At 47.1% G+C, this 12,284-nt stretch overlaps 1 protein-coding gene across 2 annotated transcripts in view; it reads left to right on the forward strand.

Annotated features, from left to right (window-relative positions):
* Positions 1-1,234: 1,234 nt before the first annotated feature.
* LOC137882292 (tyrosine-protein phosphatase non-receptor type 14-like) overlaps positions 1,235-12,284 on the forward strand; it is a 33,470-nt gene continuing 22,420 nt past the window's right edge. For both annotated transcript variants that reach the window (XM_068724517.1, XM_068724518.1), the window contains exons 1-2: positions 1,235-1,600; positions 10,417-10,825. In XM_068724517.1, coding sequence (XP_068580618.1) covers positions 10,652-10,825 — 174 coding nt within the window. In that variant the 5' untranslated portion in view covers positions 1,235-1,600; positions 10,417-10,651. The remainder of the gene's footprint in view (positions 1,601-10,416; positions 10,826-12,284) is intronic.

Here is a 12,284-nt window from a genome sequence, read left to right on the forward strand (position 1 = left end):
AAAAGACATTTTACTGAGAGATGATTTGTTTCAGTTTAAGGTATAAAAATAGACAGCAAACAAACTATTATCACTATGTACGACCATATATACAACATGTCTTAACCACTTTACTGTTGTACTAAAACTACTACAACTACCTCAGGGACAAACCCACCACTGAGAGTAGAGGTTTATTAGACATGAGCCTGATTTCAAGATGTTTGTTGGACTGAACATAGTGATGCTGTCTGACTAATCAGGAACTATTTTGTAATGTGGAGGCTTAACACACATTTTGTAAGGAGATATAGAACTAAAAAGTTAAATAAAGGTTAAAATATGAATCAGAAAATGTCATTTTTTGGCAGCACCAGCGTGAACCAGGGACATATGGACCACATATGATATACTACAACCTTCTGTAAATTCACATAAAAGTATTAAAAATAAACTATATATCGTTTGAAATAAATGTGCCTATGCATAACCTACTACATGTTGTAAAAATGTATGTTATGCAAATAAATTGCCCCACCGTGGCTGTAACTCATCCCCGGCCAAAAGGCACAAAGGGGGGGACATAAATATGTGAGGGGACCTCCTTTGTTCGACGTTTAGTCACCTCTGTGGCCCCCGTAAAACCATTAAACGAGGAGGACTTCTCCCAGGAGCCCAGCATTCCTCAGATTCCTCCGGTCTGATGTCAGAGCGGAGGGGACGGCATCTGGACCGAATGCTGCCTTCACGGTCCTCGCCGTGGCTGCGACTTTTGAGCTCTACTCTATGTAGGTTTTTTTTCCGCACTTTTAAATTGTTTTAGTGAAGATAATGAACATGTTCGGGCCTTCATATTTTTCCACTATAGCCTTTTGTTTTGTTTTATTTCTTTTGACCAATTAACAGCAGGGAGTTGTGCTGATGTATACGCCTACAGCCTACATGGGGATGTCCTTATTTTAGCCTTTTTCCTGAGGCTAATTTGCAGGCAAAGCCAAAACAATACCCATTAATTACCAATGAAGCAAAGAAAAGTATGAAAATCCAATACATTCACAAACATGTATTTTCTTCCTTGCTATCCTTTATCCTCTTGTGGCTCCTTGGGGTTTCTTATGCGACCCTTTAAGAGGGTCCCGAGCCATCGCTTTACGCCTCCTTACACTGAGATCCCCACGTTTCCCGCTGCTCTTGAATGCAGCGTGTGGTACTCTCTGCCCCGGTCCTGAACGCCTCCATTGGGCTGAGGGACCACTACTATAAACATACCGAAGTCCTGGACGCGAGAGGAAGACCACGACCCAGTTAAGAGACTTTGTCTAACTGTATTTTTGTTTTTTTTATGACTTTTGTGCTCCGCGAAAAAAACAAAAACAAAGCAAACGGACTAAAACAAAAGGTGGGAGGTGAAGCAGTGACAGGAGAGAGTTTGCTACTTTGTTGCGCTCGTGTGGTTCTTCTTCTCTTTGAGGTTCCGTTCTTCTGCACCGGGACTCTACTCCGAGAGGAACAAACCGACATGAGGAATATTCTCTGCTCGCTGTGAGCTTCAGCGCCTTCGAGCGAAGCGGAGTTTCTCCAGCGAGGGGAGCAGAACGCGGCATGTAGAGCAGGACTCCGGGTGAGTTGACTTATTGCAAAAATAACTAAATCAACCTCCTCCAGGAGAGACGTGCGTGATGCGTTCTGTTGTCTCCAAAACCTCGAGACATTGTTGGAGTAGAGGAGAAGCTTTCTGAGCCTCAACGAGCCAATGTAGGCCGAACGGCTGGGCCACGTAGGGCAGACAGGGATCCCAAATACTCTCATGCTAAACCCCCCCCCGGTCCTCCTCCAGATAAACACACATTAAAACACACACCGGGTCCCTGATCCTCCTCCTCTCGATAGGATGCGGACTAACTGAAGAACTAAACAACCTGCAGGTGACGGTGTGAAGCTACACCTCCAATCAGAACAGCCTCAAACATTCAGTTCAGGCCTAACCGAACCCGAACCCGTATTAATAGTCTTAAAGGTACTTTATGGAGCCCTCTGCAGGACCCTCCCCTTAGGATCCACTGTAGACTTCTCTTGGGGAGGCAAATGCGCACATGCCAGGCAAAGTTTACACCACCTGGATGCTCTACATCCTACTAGTACTACTAGTACTAGTACTACTAGTACTACTACCTGTGTACACTGAAAACTACCTGCATCAACAGAAGCTGGCTGACCTGGTTTTTAGTGGACAGTGCATAGAGTAGCTCAGGCGCGTGCGTCTCAGAGGTGACTTCTGGTTTTTAGGTGATGGGTTAAATGAGCCTGGCTGATGATGTCATTATCACTTTTTGTTTGCCCTGCTCACACCCTGTGCGTGCGCACCGAGCATGCGTGTTTGCGTGAGAGTATGTTAAAAGATGTGTTTGGACATGCAGCTTGGACTACCATCCACTACTGTAAAACAAAGAGAGAGGAGAGCTCTGTAAGGGCAAATATAGCATAGCTGCAGGAGGCGTAGGCCATACACACACACACACACACACACACACACACACACACACACATCTGGCTGTCTTTATAAGCTCAAAGGCATGCTGTGTAAATTATATGGTGCCAGAGCAAGTGGCTTGGGAGCACACACCACTTTTAAAACACTGGTGGAGAATTTAAAGGACCGGAAGTCAGAGTCGTAGGCTCCGCCTTCATCCAAGCTTCTCGTCCCCTCAGGTGAGGCTTGTTCGAGAGGACGAGGCGTTAAATATCTTAATATATGTTTTTAATTCCTGCCGTCCATGTTCTGTTCTGTCTCATTTGAAAACAAAAGAGGAAGTTTCTACACCCCAAAGGCACGTTTGGTTTATGTGCAGCATGGTGAGAGTGTTTGCTGCATAATGCAGCCTGCATAGAAAAGGAACCGTGTCATAAGTCAGTGGTCATGAGGCCGTTCGGCTGCTCTGAGGGGCAGACCTACCTCTCACCGTGGTCAGGGAGAGAGGGAGGGAGAACGGGTTGTTGTTGTTGTCAGAAGTGTACAGGGTTCCTTCAGTCTCGTTGTGTTATCTTGTCCTTCTGCAGAGGAAAGGTGGTGACCTTTCTTGAATGAATGAAAGAAAGATATGACGTTGTTGTGATGCAACGGTTTATCATCCTGAACCCTTTAATAAGGCCGGGTGATCACTGATCGTCTGTCGATTGATAGCGGGATGAAATCCTGTGTTGAGATATTATAAACATTGAGGTTTTCTAAATGAATAATAAGCACATTTCTCAGAAATGGATTGTTTAATATTTATAATGTGGTGGTTTTTATCTTCTCCAATGTGAGGGTTTCCTATTTTCATCATTGTAAATTAAATATATTTCTGTATTTTGACTGTTGTTCACACAAACAAGCAGCAAGATGTCAGCTTTGGCTGTAGGGAATTGTGACGGGCACTTTAAATAATAAATAAGCATGAATTAAAAACATATTCATAAAGAAGTCCCACTAATAATATGAAACACCGTAATGTGCAGACTGGGTTCACGTCTGTGACTGTAGTCGGCAGCTTGTGTGTGTTTGAGTGCACTGAGACTGGAGATGCTGTTGTGTAAGTGCTGTGCTCTCAACAACAGAGCAGACGGCATGCTGCGACTTGCCCAACTCTCCCACACTCCACCATAGGCACCTTCCAGGTGCTAGTCAATCGCTGCTGGCCCCGCCCCCTTAAAAAAAAGGGTCAGAGCCCTCGCTCTCCCATCAGACCCAAAAGTTTAGAAACATGACTTTTGAGTATTTTGAGAGGAAGTGTGTATGTGATTCAGCCCGCTTCTCTTTTCTCCTTATAGAGCGTCAAGCGGAGACATTTTCCATTTGATCTCCGGTTAAAGTGTGTGAGTTGTGTTGTGTACAGCCGGATGTAAGCAGTAGCAAACTGTTGCTGCTTTCACAGGCCCGTAAACCCGGTGCTGTTTGAGGTCTCCCCGTTGGTGCTGGTGCCTCTGGGTTCCGCTGTGAGAAAACGCTCGGTGGCTTTCTGGTGATTGAGCATGTGTGTCTGGAGTTTGTGCGTATGGTGGTGTGAGTGTGATGTGGTTCCCAGGAGGAGGGGGCATGGAAAATGTGAACAGCGCCGCGGTTTGGCTGGAGCAGACGCGGTGGCCCGACGCTTGACGGTCCTGTGTTTCTGTTGTTGAGGTGGAGAGAGCCTCCGCTATCGGCCTCGCTCTCCGTCACTCCCTCGCTCCATCCTCCCTTCAGCCCACCCCCCCCCCCCCCCCCCCTCCTCGTCCTGACCAACTGTACCAACATGATAAGAGCCTGAGAAACCCCGGTGATGCACTTCTTCTCCCCTGTGTGCCCCGTTCCACATACCCTCGCTTATCTTGAGCCTTTATTTTCTCAACCGGGTGTCGGGACACTCGCTGTTCTCTTTCTCTCTATCCTATCTCCAAAATCTCCTTGCCTTCCATGTCATCAATCTCCGGTTTTCCCTGCCACAGGATGAGTCGGCAGCGCTACGTCATTGTTGGTTTGGAAAACCAGCCACTGTGTTCAGCTGTGTCCCTCTTTGATCGTCTCCCTCTTCATGTTCCAGTGACGGTGTTTCGATGGCTATGCCGGCCTGAAGCATTCCCTCTATTACTGTCAGCTGTGGCACAGCACTGCAGCCCCAGAACATGTATCTCCATTATATTCCTGCAGTTCCTTTTCTAGAACAACATGTGTGGGTGTGCATGCTGTCAGACACACTCACTATCAATAATCACATCATTCAGCTTTGTTATGCATCCCTAATGCACGACACAGACCTTCTGTTTTTGCCAAAATATATGAACTCCATCTTCTTCAACACAATGTGAAGAGACGCCTCTTCTTGCACAGGAGGGTACAAAGCTATCGTCTAAATGGAAGATATCGTGTATGATTTCAGAACAGTTGTTGTTTGATGGTAGCACATATTCACAGTCTGTAAACTCAAATGTATGGGAGTTTTGTTTAACCTCTAAGTGAGGCTTTGATGATTTCTAGCCCCAGTTTAACCCCTTGATCTGTGCAGAAGTGTGTGTGTGTGTGTGTGTGTGTGTGTGTGTGTGATGGAGATAGATGGGGAGACAGTGAAGGGGAGAGAGAGAGAGAGAGAGAGAGAGAGAGAGAGAGAGAGAGACTGTGTCAAGCTACAGACGAGGCTCCTTCACTGTCTGGATGTCACCTCTGTGCGAACACTCTGCGTTGTGTGTTTGTAACCGTCCCTGTGCTCTCATGTAGTAGTGTGTGTGTTTGTGTCTTTTGAGAGAGAGAGAGAGAGAGAGAGCTGGAAAGTGAGGAAACAGATGCGCTTGTTAGAAACACACTGTCTGACCGCCTGGCTCCACCATCTGTTTGCAGCTGCTAATGTTTGTGTGTGACAGACAGTAGTGTGTGTGTGTGTGTGTGTGTGTGTGAGTGTGTGTGTGCGCGTGCACACACACACATATACTTTAAGCAAGCATAAAGTATATAATGGAAAGTCCATTCCTTTGAATCGAGTAAAGGTCTTCTGTGTGTGTTTTTGTTTTTTTTAAAGAATGAAAACACACACACACACACACACACACACACACACACACACACACACACACACACGCTCAGACAGAAACATGCATGGCCAGAGAGTCAGATAACAGAGGGCCCTGATGGTGAGTCCTTCTGCCCCTGAGGCATGCTGGGAGAACAATTGTTCAGCGGAGGCATGTTCATCTCCTGTTTGGGCCTTTTTCTCATTTAGCAAAAGATGACACCGTCTGTGTTTCACTGCCCAGTGGATCGGGCAGCAAGGTTCAGTCAGGTCAAGTGTGATCCAGGGTCAGCTCCCAGTACCTGCTGCTCCTCAGACCAGCATCCAGGAACGTGTGCAGACTTCACAGCCTCACTGCCCCAAAACATCTCACCAGAGAGCTCGTCCTGGTTCCATGGTAAACCAGTGGGGCAACAGAGGATCAAAGTCCTAAGAAGAATTCATTCTTTTTGGAAACATAAGATCAAATCTGGCTGTTTGGGAGAAGATGTTCTTAGATACACACAGTACATGCAGTAGAACAAAGAGTCTGCAGATTTAAATATCAATACCATGTGTTTCTGTTGTCAGGAGAAGCATCCTGAGCACATTGACTTTAAATGATCTTTGATTAGAACTCCTCCTACGTGACCCAGGCCTGGTTTCAGCTCGTAAAGAGGGGCCGCCGGAGGAAGAGTAGTTACGAGCTGTGAACCACTTAACCCCTTTGTTTTGCTCCAGCGCTCATGTGTAGCAGGAGGGGAGGAGGACGGAGGGTGGTGTTGGTATTTCAGACGGGGACAAGCATCAGAGGTCCGATTGATTGAGTTACACACGCTACGCTTGCGTCCTCGGCTCTCGGCGGACTGCGTCTAATGGTCTTAGCAGTAGGCGACAAAGTGCTGTTTTGTTCCCGCTATTGTGTGGACGTGAATGGAGCAAAGTGACAGACGGGCTGCCCTGAGAGAGACGGAGCACACAGACCGGCGGCTCCGTTACCGTGCCGATGCTTGGGAATATGTACTAGTCTTTGAGTCGGTGTCGAAGTCGTTATTTTAGGTGATTTTTAGGTGATTTTACCTGCAGATGAAAAGCTGTTTTCTTGCGTAATGCTGCGTCTGTGGTTGTTTGCCACAGTTTGGTTAATTCTCCCGTGTCTTTGCTGAATTGAACCTGACTGGAGCAGAAGGATGACTGGCTGCAAAACATCACAGCCTGAGGGTGAAACCTGTGTCAACATGGTTATTTACCTGATTGTTATATCCGTCTTTTGTCAGCTGTCAACTCGTAACATCAACTGACTGTTAAACCCCGGCCCCATTAGTCACTGTTGCAACACCTGTCAAGCTCTCAGTTCCCGTACGGCACGGCGTGCAGTTTACAACAACAAGTGGGGAAGAGTTACCAATTCATAGCTCTGCTACGCTGGCATCCAGGAGCTTCCTCTACCCTGAGGAGAATCACTACATGTGTGCTAGTTGTGAAGAGGACTTTTTTTTTAAAAGGTAGCCTGTAACCCAACAAACTCCTGTTGTAAACCCAGGTAGTTCATGTTGTGCTGTAACATACTGTTGGTAGTGCTGGACATGCTAATGGCTGCAGCTAATGAACAGATAAACACACAGTTTCATCGTTTCTTTACACTTTCGCTCCTGTTTTGTTTTAGGGATAAAAGAAAAGACCACCAAACTCTTTACACGCTATATTGGTGTTACTATAAAACACTGTAAAAAAACATGTAAAACATGTAAAAAAACCGACTGTCTATGATGATTGACCTCTCTTTGTGTCAGCCAAAGACCGTTCAGCAACTACACTAATTAAAACATTCTGGAATCTACTTATTTACTTCGTATCATAAACAATTGAAATGTTATAAAGCTAAAAGCTAGGTGAACAATACAGACAGCACCGTGTTCTGTTAGACACACTCAGTGTAGTGTTCAGTTCAGAGCATCCAGGTCTGAGAGGTGGGACGTATCTGATGTGCTCACCTTGATCTACTTGTGGTAATGTGGTTAAAGCATACGAGGTTAAAAAAAGGTCCTCCTGTCTTTTCTATTTCCACCTTCATGCCCCTGACCACACCGGTCTGGAGGGGATGAAGAAGAAGCACAACAATGTGCCGGAATGGTTTCAGATATATTTAGCCAAAGCTCGCTATCCTGAAAAAGAAAAACAACTCTCTTCCCTCACTTTTCCCTCTCGTTTTCTCCACGCCACAAAATTACAATGTGCAAATTCATATACGTGTACGCCGCTTTTTTTTTGCACGCTGGAAATAAACACGAAGGTCGGGAGAGAATGTTGCTCTAGCGCCGTAGCGGCGTTGAGGCAGCGCTTCTTTTGTGTGTGGAGGAGAGGGATCGGTCCTCGGCTATTGTCTGTCTGTCTGTCTGTCTGGTTTTACTCAACCACACACTTCCAACCTTGCCACTGATTACTAGTTTAGAGTTGCACTAACTGCTGTCTGGTCCTTTGGCTAACCTCTGACGAACCTGGTGTGTGTGTGTGTGTGTGTGTGTGTGTGTGTGTGTGTGTGTGTGTGTGTGTGTGTGTGTGTGTGTGTGTGTGTGTGTGTGTGTGGTGCGCTCTGTTCATGCATGTCTATGTTTGTACACTACACAGTGAAAGTATGCGTCTTTATTTGTGTCCCTGTGTGTTTATCTGCGTCTGTAGGCTTGTTGACGGTGACCCTGCAGAGCTTGGGAATGTCTCTTGAGGCGTTTTTGGGGAGGTTTTACCGCCAACCTGTGATGTCACTTCCCCTAAGCCCGAGCCCGAGGGCAGGGCCAGAGGGGCTGTGGTCTGGGTCAGGTGGCGAGTGGGATCACATATCCTAAAGTTATTTCACTCACCCAGTGTAGCCCAATTATTCACTTGCTGTGGCTTGCTGTGTGTGTGTGTGTGTGTGTGTGTGTGTGTGTGTGTGTGTGTGTGTGTTGGCATGAACGCCCAATAACAAAAAAACAGAACCCAGGATGATGCCACTTACAGTGAGCTGTCTCACATGAATTCAGGAGTAAGGAATGCGTTACGGCTTCCAAAGGGGCTCGGCTGTTACAAAAGACGAGCGTGATTCAAACGGAACCAAACAACACGGCTGTAAGTCAGCAGTTTGTAGCCTTTTCATTCAAGACTCGCTCGCTTGTGTCTTTTCTCTCCCGCTCACTCAGCCTTATCACACACACACACACACACACACACTCCCACGGACACACACACACACACACACACACACACACACACACACACACACACACACACACACACACACACACACACACACACACTTTCCCTCCTTGTGGTGCATACTTGCGTCAGGTGTGCTCTGTTTTTCCAGTCAGGGCAGAGAGGAATCTGGGCCGGGGTCCAAGCTGACTATCAACAGCACATTGCTGAAGCCCGGGACAAGAAGCAACACATCCACTCCATCTATACTCCTCCTCCTCGTCCCTCTCTACTCCTCCCCCCCTCTTTCTCCTCTCCTGATCACTGGAGCATTGTCGTGCTGTATTTTGGTCTTTTCATTGTTCACGTGTTTTTTCCCTCTCTTGCAGCCATTTATTTCATTTTCATGCACTTCCTGATGTTTTTATAATGGTTTGCCAGTTTTGTTATGGAGAAGAGGTTGTGTTTTTTCCCTTTTTGGTTTTGTGGTGTATAGTAGTTCCTGTCTAGCAAGGCTACAAAGTGGCCACCACCCTTAAAATTACACCGCTTTTAGCAATCTGAATTAATTTCCGTTGACAAGATCAGCATCATTCCTTGGTGGCTCAGGTTGGGAGAAAGGTTTTCGTGGTTTGCCTTAGTGTTGCGTACTACATGTACACGGTATACTAGAAATATGACTATATAAATATAGTAAATATACTGTTTGTGTGCGCTTTACTTCAAAGCTATGTCCTCGTCAAAGACATGAAAGTTAAGAACTGATGTCTAACCCAGAGATGTGTTCAAAGTGTTCCCCAAAGACCTGCCTCAACCTTAAAACCACTGTGTGTGTGTGTGTGTGTGTGTGTGTGTGTGTGTGTGTGTGTGTGTGTGTGTGTGTGTGTGTGTGTGTGTGTGTGTGTGTGTGTGTTGGCTTGCTTTCCTCGTAACGTTGAACTTTTGTTGGAGTAATTAACAGTTTTATGAGTTTCTTATTGACAACATAAATTGTCATTTTCTGTTTTCGTGGCAGTGGCTGACAAACAGTGCGTCTGTGAAAGCATCTGTGCCACCAGCGTGTGTGTGTGTGTGTGTGTGTGTGTGTGTGTGTGTGTGTGTGTGTGTGTGTGTGTGTGTGTGTGTGTGTGTGTGTGTGTGTGTGTGTGTGTGTGTGTGTGTGTGTGTGTGTGTGTGTGTGTGTGATCCTACACACTACAACGCTGTACGCTTCAATGTCTGGCACTGTGCTGCTGTCTGTCGGGCAGAGAGAAGTAGAGGGGAGATAAAAAGGAAAGGAGAGGCCTCCCACACAGGCAGATATGAGACTTAGGAGCTCCATTAGTTCCTCAAAGCCAGCTGCCGAGTTCAGATGGATGTCTGCGCTCGGCTGTTTGATGTCCATTCATCCATAGCCTTACATCTCTGCCTCTGTCTCCCAGCTTTGCCCGACGCTGGGCCTCATGGAGAGAGAGAGAGAGAGAGAGAGAGAGAGAGAGACTGCCATAACTATAGGATGAAGCCGTCTGCTACCGTGTGATTCCTGCCTCTGCTAACATTGTGGCAGCGCTGCTGCTGCTGCTGCTGTTTTCGCCGGTGATTCTGAGCAGACTCGTCTGTTGTTTTTTTTGTGCGTCTGTTGTTTATAGGAGGTTGGTGGAAAATATGATGTTGAAAGGTTTGATATGAGGGAGAGCGACATGGAGTTTTCCTGTTCGGCTCATAGGTGAACGTTTGAAAAGACTCTAGTTGACTAATCCATCTCTTTTTTTTCCGTCTCTCCTTGCAGCACCCGTTCATCCTCTTCTTCCTCATCGTCCTCCTCCTCCTCCCCTCCGGACATCTTTGGGAATGGGCCAGAGCCTTGCCAGGGTGCATCTTTCCACCCGGTGGTGCGGCTGGCGTCGCGCAAGAGTGAGGAGGGCAGCGGCCAGGTCATAGAGCCTGCCCACCCCGCTCCCTGCTCGCTCGCTCCCAAGTGACTTTTGACCCTTTTGAGACTCAGCCGTGACTTCCTGCCAGCCATGCCCTTCCGGCTGAAGCTGCGGCGCACGCGGCGCTACAACGTCCTGAGCAAGAACTACTTTGTGACACGGATTCGCCTGCTGGACAGCACTGTGATCGAATGCACTCTGTCAGTGGAGAGTACGGGACAGGAATGTCTGGAGGCGGTGGCCCAGAGGCTGGAGCTGCGGGAGGTGAGGAGGACTCTTTCGTTATGTGACCCACGTCCATGAAATGTCAGCTGATAGCTGCTTGCAATCAGGAACATTTTTCAGTTTTCGTATCAGTTCTGTATCATTTATTCATTCAAACACGTAAAGGCGAGATGAGGAGCTGCTAACCTTGTAGAAGCACATGTCAAGTGTTGGAGAGGTTCTATCACCGTATCACAGAACACAATGCTGAGGGACACGTTGACATTTTTAGGGTTTTACAAAGGATTGAATTGTCATGGTGTTTAATGCTGATATAACATATCATCCGCTGTCAGCTTCAACGCATGAGTATTGATATTAGTAGGGTTGGGCAATATGGAAACTACATAGTGTCACAATATTCTTCCTTCTCTGGAAAATCAATCGAGTCATTTGTTTGGTAATCAAGCAAAAGGAAATCCCTGTCTGTCTGTCTGTCTGTCTGTCTGTGTGTGTGTGTGTGTGTGTGTGTGTGTGTGTGTGTGTGTGTGTGTGTGTGTGTGTGTGTGTGTGTGTGATGGCCACGCGTCTCTCCAGACACCCTGTGTGTCTCCCTGCCCTCTGCTGTCCCCTTCCTGGGGGTCCTTGTCTGTCTCTAACGAGGCGTGTCTACCTCTGTCCTCTTTTCTGTGCAGAAGAAAGAGATCCTGCTCCCCCCCCCCCCCCCCGTCCATGCTTTCTCTGTGTGTTTCCTCTCATCCCTTTCTTTCTCTTCACATTTCCTACATCCAGGCTTTAAGCACCACCTTGCTCTGTACTCACACAGGTATGTAGCGCTGCACGGGGCCTGTTGTTTGCAGATGCAGTTGTTTTGCGTGTGCGTGAGGCCAGTGTGTTCACAGATTGGAGGGTGAATGTGTGTTTGGTTGAAGACTGATTGACAAAGTGAGACGGAGGAGCGGTGTACATGTGCGTACTCACGCCGTGTTGCGGTATTTGCCAGGTGTCAGCGATGTTATAAATAAGCTGATGTGACGCCTAAGCTTCAGCCGGCGTCTGCCCCCATGCATGCTCACCATTTGAGGACACTTTCAGAGCGTGTGTGTGTCCATCTGCATTTGTTGTTTTCATCTTTATTGATGTACCTGAGGCCTTGTGTGTGTGTGTGTGTGTGTGTGTGTGTGTGTGTGTGTGTGTGTGTGTGTGTGTGTGTGTGTGTGCGTGCGCTCTTGCAGCTGCAGCTTTACAACTTTCATCACAGTAGAGACAAAGCACGCAGACAGAACAGGTGTGCTTACCTCTTCGTGATATGACACGCACGCACAGCGATGAAGCGTCATTGTGTTGTTCTAAATTACAGGGCTGGCCGTGAGTTGTGTGGGTCTAAAAAAAAAAAAAAAAATGGTTTGACAAACTTTTGTGGAATCTTTTATTTCGGAGACAATCTCAGGTCGGGGGCCCGTTTCACAAAAGAGCGCTGCTCACACACACACACACTGCAAATGGCAGCAGTGTCGTG

This window comes from Cebidichthys violaceus, unplaced genomic scaffold (assembly GCF_023349555.1).
Source record: "Cebidichthys violaceus isolate CVI_PGR_0920_01 unplaced genomic scaffold, fCebVio1.0.p SCAF_31, whole genome shotgun sequence".
In the NCBI taxonomy this organism is placed as follows: domain Eukaryota; kingdom Metazoa; phylum Chordata; class Actinopteri; order Perciformes; family Stichaeidae; genus Cebidichthys; species Cebidichthys violaceus.